The sequence below is a fragment of the Diceros bicornis genome, chromosome 17, assembly GCF_020826845.1.
Source record: "Diceros bicornis minor isolate mBicDic1 chromosome 17, mDicBic1.mat.cur, whole genome shotgun sequence".
Classification (NCBI taxonomy): domain Eukaryota; kingdom Metazoa; phylum Chordata; class Mammalia; order Perissodactyla; family Rhinocerotidae; genus Diceros; species Diceros bicornis.
Genome location: NC_080756.1, coordinates 31,237,444 through 31,263,010, shown reverse-complemented (window position 1 = coordinate 31,263,010; position 25,567 = coordinate 31,237,444). Strand labels below are relative to the sequence as shown.

Sequence of the window (25,567 nt, the reverse complement as noted above, 5' to 3'; positions counted from 1 at the left end):
ACAAAATTCTTATTAAAAACAAAAGGAAAAATAGTAACTTTACAGTGGAAAAAACTGGTGGACATCCCTTAACCAAGTTAACGTCACCAGTAAGGACAGACTGGTATAGTGGGCCTCTTGATCTGAAGCTCTGAGAAGGACACACGTCACTTCTGTGGTATTTCTGCCAAAAGTGCAGAACCTCAATCTAATTATGAAGAAATATCAGGTAAACCCAAGTTGACGAATAGTCTGCAGAATACCTGGTCTACATTCTTCAAAAATGTTAAGATCATGAGAGACAACGACAGACTGGGGAACTTTGCTCGAATCAAGGACTAAAGAGACGTGACAACTAAATGCCATGTGTCTGTAATCCTGGATTGGACCTAGGCCAGAATATTTTTTTTCTGCTATGAAAGATATTATTGAGACAATTGGTGAGAAATGAATAACATCTGTAGATTAGATAATCGTTTCTGTCGATTTTCCTGTTTCAGTAATTGCAATGTGGTTAGGTAAGAGGATGTTGTTCTTGAAAATATATGCTGAAGTATTTGACAGTGAAGAGCCATCACATCTGCAACTTACCCTCAGATAGTTCAGAGACGAAAGAGTGAGAGAGGGAGAGAGAATAATACAGCCAATGTAGTAAACATGTGGATAGAGAATCTGGATGAAGAGTAGAGTTCCTGTGATATATTTCTAACTTTTCCGTAAGCCTGAATGTATTTCCAAAAATATTTTTTAAATATTTTGATGGAGTTTAACCTACTTCTTTATTTTCCTGAGTTGTTTCTAAGCCTACGTGTTGCAATTTTCCTTTTCTTCATTGCCATACAAATAAAAATTGTTTCATACATTGTCTCAGGAAAAACAATAGTTTGTCTTGAGTTATTCATTCATTCATCCATTCATTCAACATTTCACTATTAATTGAGTGCTTCCTATGTGCTAGTCACTGATTGTATCAATATTGAAGGTCTAGGGCTGGCCCCGTGGCTTAGCGGTTAAGTGCTCGCACTCCACTACTGGTGGCCCAGGTTCGGATCCCGGGCGCGCATGGACGCACCGCTTCTCCGGCCATGCTGAGGCCGCGTCCCACATACAGCAACTGGAAGGATGTGCAACTATGACATACAACTATCTACTGGGGCTTTGGGGAAAAAAAGGAGGAGGATAGGCAATAGATGTTAGCTCAGAGCCGGTCTTCCTCAGCAAAAAGAGAAGGATTAGCATGGATGTTAGCTCAGGGCTGATCTTCCTCACAAAAAAAAAAAAAAATTGAAGGTCTAGCATTACTTTAAGCATTCAGTACCGACAGTAGGTTTCTTTTTAAATTTCTCTGAGCACACAAATAACACTATTCCCATGTTTTGTCATTCCTCTAATCAGAAATTATGTTCTTTGAAGCAAATACCTGGATATTTAAAAATGTATGACCCACACTGTCACAAAATGCATATATGTCAACATTCATAAGGAAAATTTCTGACCTCACACCTGTCAACTGTGATCCAAACTAATGTTTGATTTTAAAAAATGAAATAAAAACAGAAGAACCATCTCATTTTAATCAGAGGGTTTAGAGTGGAAATACGAACAAACCAACATCTGGAATGTTATAACATTACACATTGTTTCAAATATATTAAAGGACCCGGGATTGATTACTTAAAGTGTTGTTTTGATACATATTAACGATTGGTTCATTTAAGGGAGCCAAGAAAAGCTAATAGATCTTTGGGAGGAAAAAATAGTGTGAGAATAAAAGAAATAACAAGCTGAGTAAATCGGCGACCTTGCCAACTTCCAGAGTGCTTGTGCGCATCTGGGCTTCTCACAGAGAGACCAACGGGCTGCATAAGCAACATTCGCTAATGTATTTCTGTTTAAAAAACCCCCAATTCCACAAAGGATCTGAACTTCTATTGTTTTCAAACCACAATAGAAAAAGCGTAAACAGGACAAGTTATACATTTTAGGATTCAGAAACCAAAGCAAGAAAACCATGAAACCAGCATGAGGACAGAGCAGAAAATCAGGCTTCAAGCAGTCAAAGTCAAGATCAATGTCTGAAGTTTAAAAATAAAACAGTGCTATCCTGGGTGATTTTATCTTAACCTTCCTTCTCTGTATTTTCCATTTTTTCTGAAGTCTAAAAATATATTCAGAAGTGAAGAAGAAACACACTATTATTAAGGAACTGCTGGTCAGCCTAAGAATGTGCTACCAGCCCCCTGGTAGCAGTCAGCCACCTGCGATAGTGTGCCCATAGTGGTGGCAGCAGGGCAGACCCAAACTTCCTCCTGGCTTCGGGGTATTAATCTGGCAGTTAAGCTGGGCTCCACACAGAAGATAGAATCCCCAGCTCCTGCACTTTGCATAACTATTTGCCACCTGAGCCCCAATTATATGACAGGTGCTGCTTAGATCTTAGTATTCAACAGACTCCTGGCTGAGATACAACCTAAACGCACCAAATAAAAATTCCTTCAGCTTCTGCCAATAATCTCGCTCTTCATAAGCTCTGAAGGAGGCCAGGGATCAGGGCCAAGGGGACATACAGGCTCCCAGATAAAGTAATAATTTGGTGCCTCTTAAAATTAATACTGTTTAAATACTTGTTGAACATTTATTTAGAGGGAAGGAAGGGGCAGAGAAGGAAGTCTTCTGGGGGCAGCTGGCAACCTCTTCTATTATATTCTGGGTTCTTCCAGTTTTGGCAAAAGAGTTGTATTTACTTACTATTTACAAAATAAAAAGATGGAAATCAGCTGGACTCAATTGCACTAGAAAACAGTTTAGGGACCATTTACTGTTGCTCAAGAACGCCCCCTGGGGGTTTCAAACTATGACAAGTGACGTGAACCACATTCTGTACTCTGAGAGGAGGCAATAGAATTTTCTCCGTATCACTCTTTCCCACCATGACCAGTGCTCATTGATACTTTAGCGTCCCCTATACAATGGCAACTTGGGCGGCTCCCCTGCTAGCCCATCCCTTAATCCAGCTCTGCTGGGAAGAACAGTCAACAATGCAGCTGCCCTACGGTCCTCCCACTTGCCTTTGCCCCCTCGACTCTGTCCCCTTATTCTCCTTCCCTTAAGAACACCAGAGCAAATTTCTCAAGTGTGTCCACCCCACCAGTCATAACTGAATCCAAAGGATAGACCACTGCAGCTCAGTCTTGAGCTGGGATCCCCAAATTATAGGTATCTCTTTATAAAATAGGGATCCACTATACCTAGTCTGAGGTCTGGTTAGTTTCATTTAACATCATACTCTAAGCACTTCTCTATCTTCAAAAGCAGTTCGTCATAGTCATAGTCAACATTTGAGGGCTAGGCACTATTCTAAGCACTTTATACGAATTATTTCATTTATACTCTACCACAATTTATTTAGCAAATTTGCTATTTCTCGTTTTTTACTAGTTTAAATAATGCTTCCAGGAACATCTTTAACTTGTTATTGAGCATTCATCTGTGATTGAGGTTAGATGTCACTGAAAACTTCTCAGGCAGGTGGTTCAATTGGGAGGGGAGAGTGGGAAGAAGTAACACCTGAGAATCATATGAGACGTGCGTTGAAAACCTGCATACCAATCTCACTGCTGTAGTTTTGATGTGCCTGGGGCTACATGCCGGCAGGTGGACAAGGATGTATAATTTTCTCCCAAATGATTCTGATTCATCCCCTCTTCCTCTACCTGCCCACCCCCATTTTTATGAACCACTGTGATAGTGAAAATTGAGGGAAGAACGTTAGTCTTCAGGGTTACACTCAGGCCGGACACCATAAGCCCCGTCCAGATGAGACCTCAATGCTCTGGCCTGCTCCCTGTGACCTCACACCCCCTGCTCTCCTCCCAGCTGCTCAAGGGCTTCACCAAGGGTCTCTGGGGTAAGTCTCAGCCTGTTGTAGGGTGACTAGAATGAAAACAGAAAGAGCTATCTAGCTGAAAATGAGAATAGAATTAAGGGATTCATAAAAAGCCTTTTTAAAGCAGCAAAACGTTTACAAAGGAGAAAGGAAACTGGGGGTGGCCAGGGTGTATTCCTATTCTCTGCCTCCTCACACTCCAGAGCAGTGGCTCTCAACCTGGTTTTCTATCTCCTTTCTTCTCCCTCCCCAGGGACATTTGGAAAAGTCTGGAGACATTTTTGGTTGTCACAACTGGAAGAGGTGCAGTGCTACCGGCATCTAGTGTGTAGAGGCCAGGGATGCTGCTGTACATCCTACAATGCACAAGACAGCCCCCCCAACAAAGAATTCTCCAACCCCAAATGTCAGTAGTGCCCAAGTTGAGAGGTCCTGCTCCAGAGCCTTTAATTCCCTACAACCCTCTCCTCCTTTCTTCTGTTCCTCTGTCCAGTGCTCTATTTCCCTTGGGTCCAAATGGAAAAATAACATCTGGTTAAAACACTTTATGGGCCTTAAGTAGTGTCCCTCTGTCCTCAGTCTGCAGTTCGTGAGTCTTCAGCAATAAGGTCCCTCGAGCAAAGTGACTTTTTATCTCATCTGTGAAATCTGGGAACGCATGGAGAGACAAGAATAGCCTAAACGCCAGTGGACTGGGAACATGATCTGTGACCTACAAAGTTTGAGAATCACCCCTTAAATGGTCTTGAACTTTGATTGCTGAACTTTTCTCTTTCAGAGCCATCTCTATTTCTCTAGCTTAACATTTTTTTTTAAATTTTATTTATTTTTTCCCCCAAAGCCCCAGTAGATAGTTGTATGTCATAACTGCACATGGCCTCAGCATGGCCGGAGAAGCGGTGCGTCGGTGCGCACCCGGGATCCGAACCCGGGCTGCCAGCAGCGGAGCACGCGCACTTAACCACTAAGCCATGGGGCCAGCCCTCTAGCTTAACATCTTCATAAGATATTCCTCAGCTTTGCCATTCCTTGGGGATGATTGGATGATTGGGGGCTATGATTTGGAGCCTCCAATAACCACTCCCCGCTCCCACAACATGTCATTATGATTTGTGTTCTTGTTGAAGTTGTAAATTCAACAGAGAACTAGAACTGGTGTTAGTGATTTGACAACTTGAGAAATTAATTTGCTGAGAAAATGTATGCCTTGAAGAAAGAAGTCCTCTGTGGGTTTTTTTTTTTGCTTAAATAATTAAATGATTAACATTCTGAACTGAATATGTTTTATCACTTTTCATTACACCTCATTACATTTCTTTTGAACTGTAGGGTAAGACCAAGTCCGTAAAAAGGACTTTAAAAGATTTAAGAATGACATAAGGGCGCAGTGGTTCTGACTTTAAAACCTTTCTTCAACACATCTCTACTACAGTTTAAATACACTTCATCTGTGCAGTGAAGAGTTGGGAAGGAAAGAGGGAAGTAGCTGATGTGGGTTCCCATTCAAACACCTGAACATAGTGCTAAGTGCTTGTATGTACCATGTTTTGGGGACTATGCGAAGCATCTCTTTCATCCTCACAATCCTATAGGGTAGGATAAGAAAACTAAGGCTCAGAACTTTAAGAGAACTCCTCAGGGACATATATCTAGGCAGCGGCCAAGGTAGATTTTAAGCTTAGATTTATCTGGCTTCAAGGGCCACACTTGACACTAATAGCTACTATTATTGAGCACATTTTATGAAAAAGACACTTTGGTAAGCCCTTATATGCATTATTTTGTTTTAAATCTCACAACTCTTTTTCTTGTATGTTATAGATGAGCAAACTGAGGCTCAGAGAGCCTACCTCACTCATCCCAGGTTAGAACTGGTAAATAGAACTTGGATTCAAGCACATCTTGTCTGCCTATAAAATCCAAGCTTTCAAGAATACAGAATACTCCTCCCCAAATACAATTTCCACCCTCACCAGGTTGCCCTACATGCATTATCTTATCAAATTCTATTACCACTCTCTTGGCAAGAAACGTTGGTCTCTTTTTGCAGATGGAAACATTGAAGCTCAGATAGCACAGGTAACCTATCTAAGGCCACACGCCTCCTACCATACATCGATTACATTAGGTAAAGAACATTTCTTGGTACTCACTCCAACAATAATTTTAAGTTCTATCAGTGTGGGTGCCTTTTGAAGCAATAGGACAGTTTTAAAAACAAACCAAATCATAAATTGTGTTCTATATACATATATTTACAAGTGTTAAAAAGAATGAAGTGATACTACACACATTGATTTGGAAAGACGCCTACAAGCTAGTAAGTGAAAATTTAAAGAAACAAACTAAAACAATATGATGCTATGTCCACTTACACACGAGAGGAAAATTTCTGAAAGCACACACAAGAAACCTATAACGGTAATTACCTCCAGGGCAAGGGATTTGATGAGGTGTCAACAGAGTTCAGGTGACTTACCTTCCCCTTTTTACCCTTCATTATTATTATTATATTATTTTTGGTGAGCAAGACTGTCCCTGAGCTAACATCCATGCCAATCTTCCTCTATTTTGTATGTGGGACACCTCCAGAGCACAGCCCGATGAGCAGTGTGCAGGTCCGTGCCCGGGATCCGAATCCGTGAACCCTGGGCCGCCAAAGTGGAGCGTGTGAACTTAACCACTACGCCACTGGGCCGGCCCCCTTCATTATTATTTTTTAAGTTCATTTCCACCCTCTTTGAGGTGAAAAAGAAATCTAAAGATAGCCTTCAGAGAACCTCCTAGCTTGAGGACGTACCCTCGTTTGGGTGTAATAAAAGTAATCTAAAAGTTGCCAACACGCTAATGTTGTATGAGACCTGGAGAGTGAGATATGCAATCTCTAATACACAGCTGACCAGGTGGGTGGGGGCAAGGGCAGTAAAGCGGTTTGTAGAGAACCTATGGATTAGGTACACAGGCCAGAGGTGTAAGCCTTGGGCATCCTCAGCAGACTAATAGAGATATGTAGAGATTTTTATACTCTTATCCTTAGATAGTCTTTGCTGAGAGAGGCACACTGTTTTTTTAGCAAATGCTTTAAAAAGCTCACTTCAGACACAAACTGAACTCCCAGGACAGGAACTTTTCCAATAATGTGTCCATCAGGGGGAGGCTGCTGTATTAGTGAAGATAATGAACACCAACTTCTGCAGCAGACCTCTAAATCTTAGCGTCTCTACACCACCAAGATTTATTTCCTGCTCATGTTACATGTCTAATATGATTTGGCAGGGGATCGTATTCTACGGAGACACTCAGGGACCCAGGCTGACTATATCACTCTCTCAACATGTGGCTGCTGACTTTGCCAAAGCAGGGGAAGGGAGCTAGAGGGTTAAACTAGGCTTTTCACTGACCCAGCCCAGAAGAAACACATGCCATCTCTGTCCCCAGTTATTGCAGAACTTGTCACAGGGCCCCAAGCAAACTGCAAAAGAGGCTGAGACATATGAGAACCATATGAATATTTAACAAATACCAAATGTTTCTGTCATACTCCTTGTTATGGATTGAACTGTATTCCCCCAAAAAGATATGTTCAAGTCTCAACCCTTAGTACCTCAGAATATGATCTTATTTGGAAATAGAGTCTTTACAGAGGTAATCAAGTTAAAATTCCTTCAAGTTAAAATCTTTCTTCTGTCTCCTCTTAAAATGAAGTCATTAGAGTGAGCCCTAATCCAACATGACTGGTGTCTTTATAAAAGGAGGACATTTGGACACAGAGACAGACATGCACAGAAGGAAGATGGTGTGAACACATGCAGGGAGCAGACTGCCATGTGAAGATGGAGGCGGAGATTGAAGGTATGTTGCCACAAGCCAAGAAATGCTTGGGTTCACCAAAAGCTAGGAGAGAGGCATGAAACAGATTCTTCCTCACAGCCTTCAAAAGGAACCAATCCTGCTGACATCTTGATTTTGGACTTCTAGCTTCTAGAACTGTGAGACAATAAATTTCTGTTGTTCTAAACCAACCAGTTTGTGGTACTTTGCTACAGCAATCCTAGGAAATGAATACACTCATCTATAAAGTTTATGCAGAGAGAGATTTAATACATGGAATTAGATGTTTATGAATCTGTTAGAATGACGGGAAAAACAGGCTCTAGGCTAGACATCCAGGAATTATAGTCAAGCTTAGCCTAACAATGGGGATACGTTCTGAGAAATGCGTCATTAGGTGATTTCGTCATTGTGCGAACATCGTAGAGTGTACTTACACAAACCTCGATGGTATAGCCTACTACACAGCTAGACTATGTGGTACTAATCTTACGGGACCACCATTGGATATGTGGTCTGTCCTTGACCGAAACATCGTGGTGTGGTACATGACTGTACTCCCAGGACAACGCCAAAAAATTGGGGCACCAAAAGTTACTGACACGTTTACCACAATCAGGAGCTGGCTCTCAGGATCTCTTCACCTCAGCCACTATCTGGGAATCAGGAAAGCATCATCAGAACCATTAACGCCAGAACCACGTCATGCCACCCATGATCTGCACAAGCAAAATGGATGCCTTGTGTAACTCCTCCATCCTCTCACAATTTAGTTCAAAATTTAAGCCTTGGGTGAGTGCCTCGGTTTTATAGAACTAAAATTATATCTGGAACACTAGTTGCAAAGATATTGGGAAATGCAGTTTTTAGCTTCAGAAGCAAAGAAAAGCCCACAGGAAGGAAGTTGAAACACATTTTGAACAAGCTGTACTCTCTTTTACTTTTCCTTTTATCTTTTTGGTCACTTTTTTATGGTTTCTTTCTTTAACATCCTTCTTCTGTCTCCGCTTAAATGTTCCTATTGCATATTCTGCCCTTGGCCATTTTTTCCCACTTCTTTATATTCTTTGGACAAGCACACCGCTTCTATATTTGTCCAGGTGTCTCCATCTCCATTATTACCACCCTAGTGTACATTACCATCATCTCTGACTTGAATTACTGCAACACTCCCTATCTGATTTCCCATTCTCCCTTACCTCATCCCAATCCAGTGGGATGGGGGTGATCTTTATAAAATTCATAAGATCATGTGTCTCTTTGCTTACTCTTCTGATTTTCTCCGTTACCTTCAGGATACATCTCCAGCTCCTCACTGTGACGAGTTCACCTCTGACGGACCGGCTATTAGCCTTGCCCCTCACCATTCACACACACACCCTCATGCCCTATACTTAGCCACACTAAACTATTTAAAGTATCCAGAACGTATCATGTTCTTTCCTTCCTCTTGACTTTTGCATAAGCTGCTCCCTCTGCCTAGTCTGGAAGTTTTTTCTCTTCCTCTTTGTCTGGTCAACTCTTAGCCTTTAACCCAGGAAGCCCAGGCTAGGTCCCTCTCCAGTGTGCTGACTTCTATTACAGTAATTCTGGTTACTTGCCCGTTTTCTTCTTGAGGGGAGGGAATGAGAAGAAAGGAGATTTGAGGAGTTTTGAGGAATGCCAATGAATGTGTTTTATTCACCTTTGGATCTTTAGTTCTTAACATAGTATTTAATGCCTATTCTTCTGTTTTCATTTGTATTTTGTTTGCTTTTGTTTTTGCTACCGGTGTGAATAGTGGCAAACATTTAAGACTGCTGTCTGGATTTTGGGGTACATCATTTTCTACCTTTGCATTAACTTACAGTACTGCTTATGCTGTTTAAAAACTTAATTTTGTTTTAGTAGTAGGTCACATCCTTAGTGGTTATATAATTATTCCTATTTCATAGATCAGGGGTTGGGAGAAAGGTCATGGCTTCTTGAGAATGATTAATTCAGAATTTTTTCCTCATGGTGTACTAGTTCTAAGATAACAACTTGCTAGTCACTGACTAGCCGAGATGAAGTACATTTAGTATGCAAAACAGTTATTCAATCACCCATTCATTTATCTGTCCATCTATCCATTCATCCATTTAGTCAAACATTCACTAACTGAAAAGGAATTAGAATAAATAAAAGCCATCAGAAAGAAACCAAAAGTCAACGCTTGGATAAACCTTTATACATATTATAGATGCTGTACTTAGTACTTTACAATATACTGCCTCATTCACCAATTTTACTAATTCTGTCACTGATGTGTAAGTTTCTCATCCTTCACGATTGTATGGCATTTCTCAAAAATTGGTTCTTAAAACTTAAATTGACTCACGCTGCCCACTACTGGTTAGATGGACTGGCTGGGGAATTAGAAAGGAAAGATGTTCAAAGTCTCTACTATACCTGGCTGCTAAAGGAAGAAACCCAGGGTAGATGTCCCTTTGTTTACCACAAAGTACTAGTAGAGCCTTTGGATATGCAAAAGTAACTAAGAGCTAAAAAGCTAAATTCCTCTTCACCATAAAGTGTGGGATGGGCCGGCCCCGTGGCTTAGCAGTTAAGTGCGCGCTCCACTGCTGGCGGCCCGGGTTCGGATCCCGGGCGTGCACTGACGCACTGCTTCTCTGGCCATGCTGAGGCCGCGTCCCACATACAGCAACTAGAAGGATGTGCAGCTATGACAGACAACTATCTACTGGGGCTTTGGGGGAAAAATAAATAAATAAAAATCTTTAAAAAAAAATAAAAATAAAAAAAATAAAGCGTGGGCTAAGTGAGTTGGTGTGGAGGAGATAAAAAGGAAGCCTGAAAAACAGAGGAAAAAGGAGAGCTGAGGAGCTTCTAAGAATGCCAAACAACATTTTGGGAACATGGAGTGTAGTGGTAAAGAAAAGAGGCTAATGAGAAATTCCCAGAGACAGGGCAGGTGAAGTAGTTTAGACATGGATTTCTAACGTGTTGGCGTTACTGTGATGTAAAATCACTCTACTATCTCAAACAGTTAGTAAAATATGCCACATGTTTTGAGGGTGGGAGGATTAAAAGAAGGGCTAAGTTCCATTGGTGTCTGGGTGCGGAGCCAAGGGAAGAAAATACTCTAGGGAGATGAGATGACTCTACTACTCTTAATTGTGTTGTCACACTGCCCTCTAATGGGCTGTCAGTATCGTGCCAGATTCAATTGCTGGCTTCTGAAACACCTGATGGACTCCACCATCTGCTGACAATTTCCTGCACCTGCTCACAAAGTATGTGCTAAGCTTGAGACCTAGGGAGTAGTGCAAATTGATTAAAGCTGTTTACTTTATTGTCTTCACAAAATACGGGCAGTTTCCAAAATATAACAGAGGCTTCCCATCAGAGTTGTATATTTTATATTAACATTAGATCTGCACGTTCCACTATGCTTTGAAGGCATGTATAAAGGCAGCTTGGCTATGATTGATGATCAGAATGTTGGCACAAAATGATATTGAACATTTATGCTATTAAAAAATAGTCTGAATGATCTTTTGCAAAAACTATTAAAATAATTCACAGTTATTAATGTAATTCAAAATAACCTTTTCTCATTAGGGATTTTAAGGTAGAACAGAGCCAGCCCACTCCCTAGCAAAATAACTTGGCAGCTATTGTGATGAGGAGGCTTATGCCAGGCCAGTCTCATATGTTTTGGCTGGGTTTGATTGCAAATCCCAGTTGAAATTGTACCACTTCAGAGCTGCTCAAATCCTGACTATTCCAGACTTTCCAAGTAAAAGAAAAGGAAATCTTAAGTCCACTAGAGTGGTACTACGTAACAAGCATCATACTAGGTGGTGGAGATTACTAGCTAAATAAGACACCACTTCTGCCCTCAGGGAGCTCACTGGTGGCTAAGGGGGAAGGGCATGTTACTGTCATGTCCACAGTACCCCCTCCCTTTGGCAAATATAGTGCCTGGCTAAGATCCACATGTCTAATAGGTACTTGATAAATATGTGTTGAACAAATAAGGGAATGAATGAATAAATGAGGCAGTATGTGTAGAGGTTCAGAGTTCGGCAGGCTGCCTGTTAGATCCCAGCTCTGCCACATATCAGCTATGTAAATGTATTATTTCTTGTGTGGGTGTGTGAGGAAGATCAGCCCTGAGCTAACATCCATGCCAATCCTCCTCTTTTTGCTGAGGAAGACTGGCCCTGGGCTAACATCTGTGCCTATTTTCCTCCACTTTATATGGGACGCCGCCTCAGCATGGCCTGAGAAGCGGTGCGTCGGTGCATGCCCGGGATCCGAACCTGGGCTGCCATCAGCGAACCGCGCGCACTTAACCACTACGCCATGGGGCCGGCCCCGTAAACGTACCATTTTACTTAAACTCCTGGAGCCTCACTTTCCACATCTGTAAACCTATCTCACAAGGCAATTGTAAAACGCTTAGCACAGTGCCTCACATACAGTAAGCACTCAATAAATAATAGCCAATATTGTGTGAAAAAGGCAACAAGGAGAGGAAGGAGTAATGAACCTCGGGGATTTGAATTCCTAGATTATGTGCTATGTACATTTAGAAGTACGGGACAATTGTTGGATTTGGGAAGTATTTTTACGGTGAATAAGGAGTCTATTTTAATCTCCAAAACCAATTTATTCCCTGTGGTAGGAAACACGATCTCTGGAGACAATGACTCAGCATCCTTACAGTTCCATAACCAGAGAGAGAAAATTCTCTGGTGAACTCAAGTTAAAAAATTCTCAGGGAAGGCCTCTAAAAGGTCCTGCTTGGGTCAGGTCCATCCCCAGACCAATCACCCTCACTTGGTGTGGCAGGCAAAATAATGGCCCCTCAAACATGTCTATGCCCTGATCCCTGGAACCTGTGAACTTTACACAGCAAAAGGGACTTTGCAGATAGGATTAAAGGTACAGATGTTGTGATGGGGACAGTGTCCTGGGTTATCCAGGTGGGCCAATCTAATGACAGGTTCTTAAAAGCAGAGAACCTTTCGGCCGACCTGAAGGCATAGTGGTTAAGTTCGCATGCTCCGCTTTGGTGGCTCAGGGTTTGCAGTTTTGGATCCCGGGTGTGGACTTACGCACGACTTAGCAAGCCATGCTGTGCCAGGCATCCCACGTATAGAGGAAGATGGGCACAGATGTTAGCCCAGGGCCAATCTTCCTCACCAAAAAAAAACAAAAAAAAAAAGCAGAGAAACTTACCCGGCTGTGCTCAGAGAGAGATGTGATGAGCCAAGAAGGGTTGAAGAGATGTGACATTGCTAGCTTTGAAGAGGTTGGAAGGCGGTGAAGAGCTAGGAATGTGAGTGGTCTCAAATGTGGAAAAGGCAAGGAGATGGACTCTTCTGTAGAGGCTCCAGAATGATGATCCCTTGATTTTAGCCCAGTAAGACCCGAGTTGGACTTCTGAACTTTAGTGCTGTAAGATAATAAATTTTTGTTGTTTTAAGCCAAGAAGTTTGTGGCAATTTGTTAAGGCAGCAATAGGAAACTCATAGACCAGGGAAAGAGGGTGGAAATTTAGTTTCAGTTCCTCCCCAGACTCACTCGTCATTGCCCTGAGGCAGCTTGCACAGTGAGACCCCCTATGGCCTCCACCACCGCCCGCTCACTTCATCCACAAGAATAAGTTGGTTTAAGAAGTAGATGATGCAGAGGGAAGCAGAGATAAGAGGTAGAGAGAGTTCTGGTGCTGCCTGAGTCCCGGGTTCCAGTTATTTTTGAGGCCAACGCCAAGCTGGCCCTTTGGTTATACAAGTTAATTAATTCCTTCTTTTGAGCCAGTTAGTTTGAGTTAAATTTCTATGAGTTGCAACCAAACTGTCCTGCCTAAATCATTAATTATAAACCTACAGTGAGAGTGAGATGGCTGATGGAGAAGAGTTTTTATTATTTTTTTTTAAAGATTTTATTTATTTTATTTCCCCCCAAAGCCCCAGTAGATAGTTGTATGTCATAGCTGCACATCCTTCTAGTTGCTGTATGTGGGACGTGGCCTCAGCATGGCCGGAGAACGGTGCGTCGGTGCCCGCCCGGGATCCGAATCCAGACCGCCAGCAGTGGAGCGCATGCACTCAACCGCTAAGCCACGGGGCCGGGGCCGGCCTGGAGAAGAGTTTTTAAAATAGCCTTTGGAGACAGTACCAGATAATGGCTTAATGTGATTTCACATTAAGAGAAACACTTTATCTGACTTTAGGTGAGGAAAGACGTACTTATCAGCTAAGTGGCTTTCCCACAAGCAAGAATATTCAGAACTTAAAATGTGAAAACCCAAATTGGTTTGCCTTGTTTGCTTCCAGTGAAACACACCGCACGTAGAGTATCCTGCCTTATGTTAAAAAAAATGTTATCAAATTAGAGCCACCCTTTTCCAAGGCCTCACCACTTCCTGTATCTGCAGCCTCAAACACTTTTCTTTTCCTCTGTGCTTGATGAACACAATGCTCTAGAGTACAGACAAGTACTGGACAATCCTGTTTAAACCTAACTGGTGGTGGGGGTGATACGAGGATTTTTGAGCACTGGCCATTTGATCATTCTTCCTTCTCCTAAAAAAAGATAGAACTAAAAAGCAGTCACTATTGTTCCTGAAGCATGTTAATACAAGGCACTGTATGTTCCATCCCAACAGATATTTTATAATTTAAATGGAAATATACAATGCCATGCAAAATTCATGACATCTCTCTCTCTGGAATATATGTATACACGCTCTTTTAATTTTGCCATTAGCAAATAGGAAAAGACTATGTCTATTGGTGCCACAAATAAGGGAAAAACAGCTGTAGCTGCATCATTTTTGCCCCAGGGCACCTTGTCCCTATGAAGCAGTTACTGGCTATGGCCATGGAGCTTTACCATGAGCCTACCCTCTCCATCTGTCAGCCTTTTCTTCTTGGAAGGAACACAGACTGCTGAGAGAAAAAGAAGAGAACAAAAGTTCCATCAACAGAGGGCTGAGAAGCAAAGTGGGTTACATCTGATTGTTACACTACATCATCTTGGGTAGAAAATAAAGGACTTGGAATAAATCTCTTTTGTCTGCTGTCTTCGGAGTTCTGAAATTTTTGTCTGCTGTCTTCGGAGTTCTGAAATTTTTGTCGCAGTTTGTCTCTGAAATTTTTATTTTTTTGTGAGAAAGATCAGCCCTGAGCTAACATCCATGCCAATCCTCCTCCTTTTTCTTTTTTCCCCCAAAGCCCCAGTAGATAGTTGTATGTCATAGTTGCACATCCTTCTAGTTGCTGTATGTGGGACGCCACCTCAGCGTGGCCGGAGAAGCGGTGCGGCGGTGCGCACCCGGGATCCGAACCCGGGTCGCCAGTAGCAGAGCGCGAGTACTTAACTGCTAAGCCACGGGGCCGGCCCTTGTCTCTGAAATTTTTTAAAAAAGGAATCGAAGCAAAGGGAAGGCTCATAAAACTTGATAAGATGCTGAAACACCACTAGTGGGCATTCAGGTCTTGGCTTGTATGTTCCCCAGGGCTACTGTGTATGGCTGTGCAGGTGAATAGCACCCACTGAAGTTGGTGTAGTGTACAACTTCCGCTACCGCAGGTGGTCCCTGCCCTCATGGAGATTAAATCTAGTGACTTCTAGGAAGCCTTGCTTGAATTTTCATTCCCTCACACCCAACCCCCCACTAGAAAAAGTGCTCCTATTACATGCTCCATAATACACCCAGTCATAGCACATTACACATTTATTTATAATGGTGTCATAATCTGTTAAGATTGTAAACTCAGAGGGGACTGAGATTAGGACTATCTTCTTTGTCACTTTCTACGGGCTAGGGATGCATCAGTGAATTAAACAGTCAAAAATCCCTGGCCTCTAAGAGCTGATAACCTAACAAGAGGCCAGAGAGAGTAAACAAGTTCAATACATAGCATGTTAGATGGAGATAAATGCTATGCAGAAAAATACAGTAGGGAAGGGGGCTTTCTCCTCACCTACTTTAGGTCTTTGCTCAAATGTCACCTTTTTAAACTTTGAGATAGGAAGACTCTGGAGGTTTGGCGCAGAGCCATGTTATCTGTTTAAAAAGAAAAACAACATTTAGCAATAGAACAGCAGTCGCACTTAGCAAAAAAGCTAGCAAGGCAGTTATCACATCTCCAATTTGCCAGGAATCACGCCACAGCAAATAAAGATTTATACAGAATATAGAGAACAAGGGCCCAGCCCTTCCCCTCTAAAAACTCTGACACTCTTAAGTCTGAACACATTTTAAGAAATATCCTGGAGAACCCGCATGTTCTAACCCGAGCTGGTTTTGTATTTTTGCTGAATAACACCCCACTCTAGTATCAGTCTACAGACCTTTTGCACCTGGCTGGGGTGTCTTGGGCTACGAGCTATTCTTTCAGCCTTTCCAACCCGCCCTTCGGGAGAAAGCGTCCTTATAAGAAAATGACATCTTGCAGAATCAAGAGACTCCGCTGTACTTAACACATATTCATACCCGGCATTTTTACACGTACTACGCCTCGAGGACAGGCATAAATGTATCTCTTTCCTCCTACTCTCCGGACCTGGTAAGCTTCCCGGCGCCAACCACTCCTCACTCCCAGCTCCGGGCCAGCCCGCGCCGCGCAGCCTTCTGGAAGCCGTAGGCCCCGACGTTCCTCCGCCCCAGAACTACAAGTCCCGGCAGGCGTTGTTCCTCTCCACCTCCCTCTTGACGCATGGCCTGCCGGGAGGGGGCAGGTAGCGGGCGGGCGGGGTCCAATGGGTGCCGGCTCCCGAGGAGAGGGCGGAGGAGAGGAGGAAGGAGGCGGGCTCTGGGCCCCGGCCCCATTCATTGCCGCGGCCGGCGGGGCGGGGGTCCCGTGTTTTCCGAGTCATGGAGGCGCTAATTCCTGTTATCAACAAGCTCCAGGACGTCTTCAACACGGTGGGCGCCGACATCATCCAGTTGCCTCAGATCGTCGTGGTGGGGACGCAGGTGAGAGACGAGGGCGGCGTCCGCCCAGGCCAGAGCCCGGGGCGCCGGCCTGGTCGGGGCTGCGGCGGCGCCCGCTCCCGGGGCGGCCTTTGCGGCCTTGGGAAAGGAGGGCGCTGCGGGGGGCCCCGGGGCTCCTCGCACTCTGCCGCGCCTGCCCGCCCGGGGCTGCGGCGCACCCGGGCTGGGAGTCTGGGGCCCGGCCGGGAGGCAAGGGGCGGAGTCGGAGCGGCGGGCCCGGCGGGTCCCGGGGGCTGGTGGGGGGTGGTGGGGGACAGGCCGGCAGGCGGAACTGGAGTCCGCGGGGACTGGGCGCGGCTTCGCTCGCGGGCCGCTGCTTCCAAGGGCACCTGGGGGACACGGGACACGCGGGGCCGCGCGGGGCTCGTGGTGGGCCGGCCGGCCCGGTCTCCGTGGGTTTCCGGGCGGCAGGTGTGTCAGTTCCCTCCCTGCCTTGCTCGGGGGCTGCGGGGTCAGTTTTGGAACCGCGCGAACAGGGCTCCGAAAGCCGCTACTGTGTAGCACCTGAGTGTTTGCTTGCAGCGTAATCCCTCCAGCTTTCGAGAAGGCCGAAGCAGTTAAAAAACAAACAAACAAACGAAACAAACCCAAACCACTTGTATCTGGAGTTTGTGGGTGTTAGGAAGGAATATCCAATTTTTCTGCGTAGGCTGTGGTTTTTGTCTTCCATCGAAATTGGCGATCGGAGTTCTCTAGTCTTTTCATGTTGGGTCTCTTATAGATACAATTTTTTAATATGCAGAAATATTGAAGGACTATATTATTTCTAGAGTGACGGAGGAGAAGTATGTTTCATTTTCTTTGCCTGCTGCTTTTCTTGGTTGACGAGGAATCAGAAATGATTAGAGCTCAGAGAAACGCATTTTATAGATTACTTAGTATGTTGATGTTGTGTTTTCATTTATTAATGATATTTTCTATTGAGAGGGGGACGGTTTCCTCTTCATTTTCCCATGAGGTGCGTTGCTACATCTTGCTACAAAGTTAAAGTGTAGGGTATAAAATGAGAGGGAACTTAATGTTCAAAATACTATATAGTATGTCCAGACACTGGAGATCTTGGAAACTATACACATCCTGCACTTTTTTTTTTTTTGCTTTTAAATAGTTAAGGCAATAGAAATTATTTCAGAAACAAATTTCCTTGTTTGCTATAGGATTGGTATAGATTCTGCTCAATCTTGCCTACATGTATTATGATATTTGTAACTCAATATCTGTAATGATTGGAGACTCTGAATCATCAACATAATAAGTTATGAGCAGTATTTTTATTGAGCATATTTTCTTCGCTGCTGTGTTCCTATTTCTAGCCCATGGAACAGTCTGGGGTATGTAGCAGGTGCTCCATAAATGTTTTGAATGAATGAATATTGCTCACTGTAACTAGATAATATTTTAAAACACTGGGACTTTTATCAAAACCGACCTGTTTTTCTAAGTAGAATTAGAGGAAATGATGTAAATTAAATGTTCTTTGTTAGTGATTTGGAAGTGTTTCCTAGCTGTAGACCAGAGACTTTCTTTCCATGTGCTTTTAAGAGATTCTCAGTGTTTTTAAGCTGGAAGCAGTAAAAGAATCAGGGCCATAGTGTGTCAGCATAAATAGTTTAAAATGAAGAAGGATTTCTTTTTCACACAAAACAGAGTTTATTTCAGTGAGTAAACCTGTCAGCAAAATTGGGAGGGGCAGGGTCGAAAAGTAAAGATCTCACCGTTATGAAAGCCATGAACACGTGGTAGCAAAAACAGTCCTAGTAGTCACAATTATATGCCACATTTGCGTGTTGATGTTTGAAATTACTCAGTTTTTAGACTTGATTTAATGAAGGTTATCTCTATTTAGATTTTTGTTAGCTGAAGTTCAATCCTTTATTATTCAGGTACAGAAGAAATAAAAAAGAATAGAAACAATGTCTTTTTTTCCATATTTTCCTCAATATGTTGAAGAAAAACTTTCTCTACTTGATTTGAATACAGTTGCACCACTACTTTGTCATCTGTGCCATTTAATGTTGTGTAACGTATGGACAGCACACGCCTCACATTCATATTTATTGGAGTAGTGTACGGTGAGTGAGTTCCAGACATCATAAGTGTTTGGTACTTAGTTCTGACTGGTAAACTTGTTAGTGGCAATGATCACGTCTTCATATTACAGGTATTGTCTCTGTCTTACACATTACATACACCTTAAACGGCTGCGGATCCCATTTTGTTGAACTTTTTAGAACAGCGATTCTCAAACTTAGTGTATATGAGAATCACTTTGAAAATAGTTTCTGGACCCCATCCCCAGAGATTTAGATTTTATGAGTCTAGGGTGGGCCAGGCACCACAAGTGACTCTGATGCAGGTGGTTCATAGGTCCTAATTTGAAAAGTACATTAGTGAGTCTGATTTTAAAATGCATGAAACTGGAAAAAGCAGGGAAGCTGAATCTAAGGGCATGCTTCCTTCCATCCAGTAGAATGTTGATCTTGATGGCACTTTTGTTCCCAAGTATCAACTCCCAGGCAACCTTTGCTGACCCCTAAATGTTTTAAACTTTCCTTTCTTCTATTGCCCAAATAATACTTATTTGGGGCCTAGAGAGTTGGCGGAGTTGAGGAGAGGGAATCATGTTTACAGCTGTTGATCATTCGCCGTTTTTATGATTTAGCTAAATAAATTGCTTTCCTCTTTCTCTAGCTGAGATCGTCTGTGTGGAAAGAACAGAAAATGGGGAGAGAGAAGGTTGATACTTTTAGACCATGGTGTACTTTGCAGGTGGAGAAGGAGATAACACTTAAACAGCTTTTGTGACTCAACTTGGGAAATTTAATCACTTTCTCTTAAGTTGAGAACTGGAAGGGGGAGCCCTCCAGGTATGTAATCCAAACTATCACCCGGTACAGGAATCCCAATGCATATGACATTAACTGGAGACTCAGTGTTGCTAGGAATGTAGTTTTCATTGCCTTTTATTTCAATGACTTCAGCACCCCACCTTCCGTAATTCAGACAAATGCAAAAAGAAAAGGAATCTTGGGTTTTTTTTCCTGAGATTTATTTTTTATTTATTTATTTTTTTTGTGAGGAAGATCAGCCCTGAGCTAACATCCGATGCCAGTCCTCCTCTTTTTGCTGAGGAAGATTGGCCCTGGGCTAATATCCGTGCCCATCTTCCTCTACTTTATATGGAACACCTGCCACAGCATGGCTTGACAAGCGGTGCGTCGGTGCATGCCCGGGATCCAAACCTGTGGAGCCCGTGCACTTAACCGCTATGCCACGGGGCCGGCCCCGGAATCTTGGGTTTTAAATGACCAATTTGCAAACCAACTTTTTTAAAATTTAACATTTAAAAAACTGAAATATAATTCATATTACATAAAATTCACCATTGTAAAACACAATTCATATAAAGTACAATTCATTGGTTTTTAGTGTATTCACAAGGTTTTACAACCATCACCACTCTCTAATTCCAGAACATTTTCATTACCCCAGAAAGAAACTCTGTACCCATTAGCAGTCATTCCCCATTTCATACTCTGCCCAGCTGCTGGCATCTATTAATCTTTCTGTCTCTTTGGATTTGCCTATTCTGGACATTTCATATAAATGGAATCATACAGGGCTGGCCCCGTGGCTTAGCGGTTAAGTGCGTGTGCTCTGCTGCTGGCGGCCCGGGTTCGGATCCCGGGCGCACACCGACGCACCACTTCTCCGGCCATGCTGAGGCCGCGTCCCACATACAGCAACTGGAAGGATATGCAACTATGACATGCAACTATCTACTGGGGCTTTGGGGGAAAAAATAAATAAAAAAAAAAATAAATAAAATAAATGGAATCATACAATATATGGCTTTTTATGTCTGGCTTCTTTTGCTCAGCATGTTTGTTGTTCATCCATGTTTTAGCATGTATTAGTACTTCATTATTTTTTATGAATGAATAATATTCCATTGTATAGATATGCCACAGTTTGTTTATCCATTCATTAGTTGATGGACATTTGGGTTGTTTTCACTGTTTTGGCTATGATGAATAATGCTGCTATGAACATTCATTTACAAGTTTTTGTGTGAACATATCTTTTCAGTTCTCTTGGGTATATACCTAAGAGTAGAATTCCTGGGTCATTTGGTAACTCCTGTTTAACTTTTGTGACTGGCACACTGTTCCATAGTGGCTGCACCATTTTACGTTCCCTCCATCAGTGTGTGAGGGTTTCAGTTTCTGCACACCCTCATCAACTCTTGTTATTGTCTTTTTTTTAAAAGCGCTAAATCATTCTAGAATTCTTTATTTTAAAAAAAGCACACATACACTCCCTCCCCTTGCCTTCTCCAGCACTGCTATCTACATTTTAGCTCCTTCTGAAATCTTGCTGTCTCCTGCCTGATATGCCTACATTTGTCTTGTAGAGGTGGTGGCTTCATTAAATTTAGTAATTTGGTGCCAAATATTGATCACAGTTTTCATTCCTTTATTGTTTTCTTGTGCATGTTCTTAGGTAAACTTATGTTTTTCTCTTTTCTTTTTTTCTAGTTCCTTTGTATAGATCATGTGCTGCTTCCTTTTTTTAAAAAAATTTAAAAAATTGAGGTAAAATTTATGTAACATAAATTAGCCATTTTCAAGTGTATATAGTTCAGTGGCATTTAGTACATTTGTAGTGTTGTGCAACCACCATCTCTGTCTAGGTCCAGAACATTTTCATCACACCAAAAGAAAATTCCATACCCATTAAGCAGTCACTTTGTAGTCCTCATGCCCCAGTCGCTGGCAATCACCAATCTTCTTTCTGTCTCTATAGATTTACCTATTCTGGATATTTCATAGAAATGGAATTATACAATATGTGACCATTTATGTCTGGCTTCTTTCGTTAGCATAACATGGTTCATTCACATTGTAGCATGTGTCAGTACTTCATTCATTTTAATTGCTGAGTAATAACATTCCATTATGTATATGTATCACATTTTGTTTGTCTTTAATCTTTTGGTGGATATTTGAGTTGTTTCTACCTTTTGGTGATTGTGAGTAGTGCTGCTATGAACCTTTGTGTACAGATATTTGTTTGAGTACCTGTTTTCAGTTCTTTTGGGTATATACGTAGGAGTGAAATTGCTGGGTCACATGGTAATTCTGTGTTGAACTTTTTGAGAAACCCCCAAACTGTTTTCCACGGTGGATGTACCATTTTACATTCCTACCAGCAATGTATGAGGGTTCCAATTTCTCTATATCCTTGCCAACACTTGTTATTGTCTGCCTTGTTTATTATAGGTATCCTGATGGGGGTGTGAGGTAGTATCTCGTTCGTTTCGGTTTGCATTTCCCTGATGATTAGTGTTGTTGAGTACCTTTTCATGTACCTGTTGGCCATTTGTATATCTTCTTTGGGAAGATGTCTGTTTAGGTCCTTTGCCCATTTTTTAATTGGGTTATTTGTTTTTTTGCTATTGAGTTGAATGAGGTCCTTGTATATTTTGGATATTAACCCCTTATTGAATATGTGGGTTGCAAATATTTTCTCCCATTCTGTAGGTTGCCTTTTCATTTTGTTGATGGTTTTCTTTGCTATGCAGAAGCTATTTAGTTTGATGCAGTCCCACTTGTTTATTTTGTTGTTGTTGCCTTTGCTTTTGGTGTCAAATCCAAAAAAATCATCACCAAGACAGATGTCAAGGAGCTTATCACCTATGTTTTTTTTCCTAGAAGTTTTGTGGTTTGAGGTCTTATATTCAAGTCTTTAATCCGTTTTGAGTTGAATTTTTGTGTACGGAGTAAGATAGTGGTCCAGTTTCATTCTTTTGCATGTGGCTGTCCAGTTTTCCCAACACCATTTATTGAATAGACTGTCTTTTCCCTGCTGTATATTCTTGGTTCCTTTGTCATAAATTAATTGACCATATATGCATGGGTTTATTTCAGGGTTCATTTCTGTTCCATTGATCTTTATGTCTGTTTTTAGACCAATACCATACTGTTTAATTGATTACTATAGCTTTGTAGTCTACTTGAAAATCAGGAAGTGTGATGCCTCCAGCTTTGTTCTTCTTTTTTAAGATTGCTTTGGCTGTTCAGGATCTTTTGTGATTTTATACAAATTTTAGGATTGTTCTATTTCTGTGACAAATGCCATTGGCATTTTGATAGGGATAGCATTGTATCCGTAGATTGCTTTGGGTAGTATGGACATTTTAACAATATTACTTCTTCAAATTCGTGAGCACAGAATATCTTTCCATTTATTTGTGTCTTCAGTTTCTTTCAACAGTGTCTTATAGTTTTCAGCATATAGATCTTTCACTTCCTTGGTTAAATTTATTCCTAGATACTTTATTCTTCGTGATGCAATTGTAAATGGGATTGTTAATTTCTCTTTCTTGTTTTTTCCCCTTTTCTCCCCAAAGTCCCAGTAGATAGTTGTATGTCATAGTTGCACATACCTTCTAGTTGCTGTATGTGGGACGCCGCCTCAGCATGGCCGGACAGGCGGTGCGTCGGTGCACACCCGGGATCTGAACCTGGGCTACCAGCAGCAGAGCACGTGCACTTAACCGCTAAAGCCATGGGGCTGGCCGCCTCAGTTTCTCTTTCTGATAGCTCATTGTTAGTGCATAGAAACGCAGTCGATTTTTGTATATTGATTTTGTATCCTGCAACTTGACTGAATTTGTTGAGTAGTTCTAACAGATTTTTGGTGGAGTCTTCAGGGTTTTCTATGTATAATATCGTGTCATCTGCAAATAGTGACGGTTTTACTTCTTTCTTTCCAATTTGGATGCCTTTTATTTCTTTTTCTTGCCTAATTGCTCTGGCTAGGACTTCCAATACTGTGTTGAATAAAATTGACAAGAGTGGGCATGCTTGTCTTGTTCCTGATCTTAGAGGAAAAGCTTTCGGCTTTTCACCATTGAGAATGATGTTGGCTGTGGGTTTGTCATATATGGCCTTTATTATGTTGAGGTACATTCCTTCTTTACCCACTTTGTTGGGAGTTTTTATCATGAAAGGATGTTGAATTTTGTCAGATGCTTTTTCTGCATCTGTTGAGATGATCATATGATTTTTATCCTTCATTTTGTTAATGTGCTGTATCACATTCGTTAATTTGTGGATGTTGAACCATCCTTGTGTCCCTGGAGTAAATCTCATTTGATAATGGTGTATGATCCTTTTAATGTATTGTTGAATTCACTTTGCTAGTATTTTGTTGAGGAGTTTTTCATCTATGTTCATCATGGATATTGGCCTCTAATTTTCTTGTAGTTTCTTGTCTGGTTTTGGTATCAGGTATTTGTATTGTTGTCTATTTCTCCCTTTAGGTCTGTTAATATTTACTTTATATATTTAGTGTTCCTACGTTGGGTGCATAAATATTTACAAATGTTATATCCTCTTGTTGGATTGACCATTTAATTCTTACATAAAGACATTGTTTGTCTCTTAGTACAGTCTTTGTCTGAAAGTCTATTTTTGTCTGATATAAGTATAGCTATCCCAGCTTACTTTTGGTTTTCATTTGCATGGAATGTCTTTTTCCATCCCTTTACTTTTGGTCTGTGTGTCTCCTTACCTCTGAAGTGAGTCTCTTCTAGGCAGCATATAGATGGGTCTTGTTTTTTTAATCTATTTAGCCACTCTAGTCTTTTGACTGGAGAATTTTGTCCATTTACAGTTAAAGTAATTATTGATAGGTATGGACTTATTGTCATTTGTTAATTGTTTTCTGGCTGTTTTATAGTTCCTTTGTTTCTTCCTCTCTTACTTTCTTCTATTGTGATTTGATGATTTTCTGTAGTGGTCTATGTTTATTTTTTTTTATTTTTTTAAAGATTTTATTGATTTTATTTTTTCCCCCCAAAGCCCCAGTAGATAGTTGTATGTCATAGCTGCACATCCTTCTAGTTGCTGTATGTGGGACTCGGCCTCAGGATGGACGGAGAAGTGGTGCCTCGATGCGCACCCGGGATCCGAACCCGGGCCACCAGCATCGCAGCGCGCGCACTTAACCACCAAGCCACAGGGCCGGCCCTGTAGTGGTCTATGTTTAGATTCCTTTTATCTTTTGTATATGTACTATAGGTCTTTGCTTTGTGGTTACTATAAGGCTTACATAAAACAACTTTATTATAAAACAGTCTTTTAAATTGATAATGTCAGTTTGAACACATTCTAAAGCTCTACATTTTTTCACACATACATTTTATGTTTTTGATGCCACAGTTTACATCTTTTTATCTTGTGTATCCATTACCAGATTATTGTAGTCATAGTTAATTTTTACTACTTTTTTTTTTTTTTTTGGTGAGGAAGATTAGCCCTGAGCTAACATCTGTTGCCAATCCTCCTCTTTTTGCTGAGGAAGATTGGCCCTGAGCTAACATCCGTGCCCATCTTCCGTCAGTTTATATGTGGGATGCCTGCCACAGCATGGCTTGATAAGTGGTGTGCAGATCTGCACCTGGGATCCTAACCTGTGAACCCCAGGCCGCCGAAGCAGGGTGCGTGAACCTAACCACTACGCCACCAGGCCGGCCTCTAATTTTTACTACTTTTATCTTTTAACCTTCATACTAGATTTAGAAGTGATGTAAAGGTGATGGGTTCATCACCTTTACAGCATTATTCTGAGTTTTACTATATATTTACCTTTACTAGTGAAATTTATACTTTCATATGTTTTCTTGTTACTAATTAGCACTTTTTTGTTTCAGCTTAAAGAAGTGCCTTTAACATTTCTTGTAAGGCTAGTCTAGTGGTGATAAACTCTTTCAACTTTTGCTCATCTGGAAAACTCTTTGTCTGTCCTTCCATTTTGAAAGATAACTTTGCTGGGTAGAGTTTTCTTGGTTTGCAGTTTTTTTCTTTCAG

General features: G+C 41.7%; 1 protein-coding gene across 8 annotated transcripts in view; it reads left to right on the top strand.

Moving 5' to 3' along the window:
• The first annotated feature begins 16,530 nt into the window (after positions 1-16,530).
• The window catches only part of DNM1L (dynamin 1 like), a 48,192-nt gene continuing 39,155 nt past the window's right edge, over positions 16,531-25,567 (top strand). For 4 of the 8 annotated variants that reach the window (XM_058558523.1, XM_058558522.1, XM_058558525.1 and 1 more), the window contains exon 1: positions 16,532-16,673. In XM_058558523.1, coding sequence (XP_058414506.1) covers positions 16,572-16,673 — 102 coding nt within the window. In that variant the 5' untranslated portion in view covers positions 16,532-16,571. Of the gene's footprint in view, positions 16,674-25,567 lie in introns of all 8 variants that reach the window. The other 4 variants (XM_058558521.1, XM_058558520.1, XM_058558527.1 and 1 more) reach the window with 2 other exon arrangements.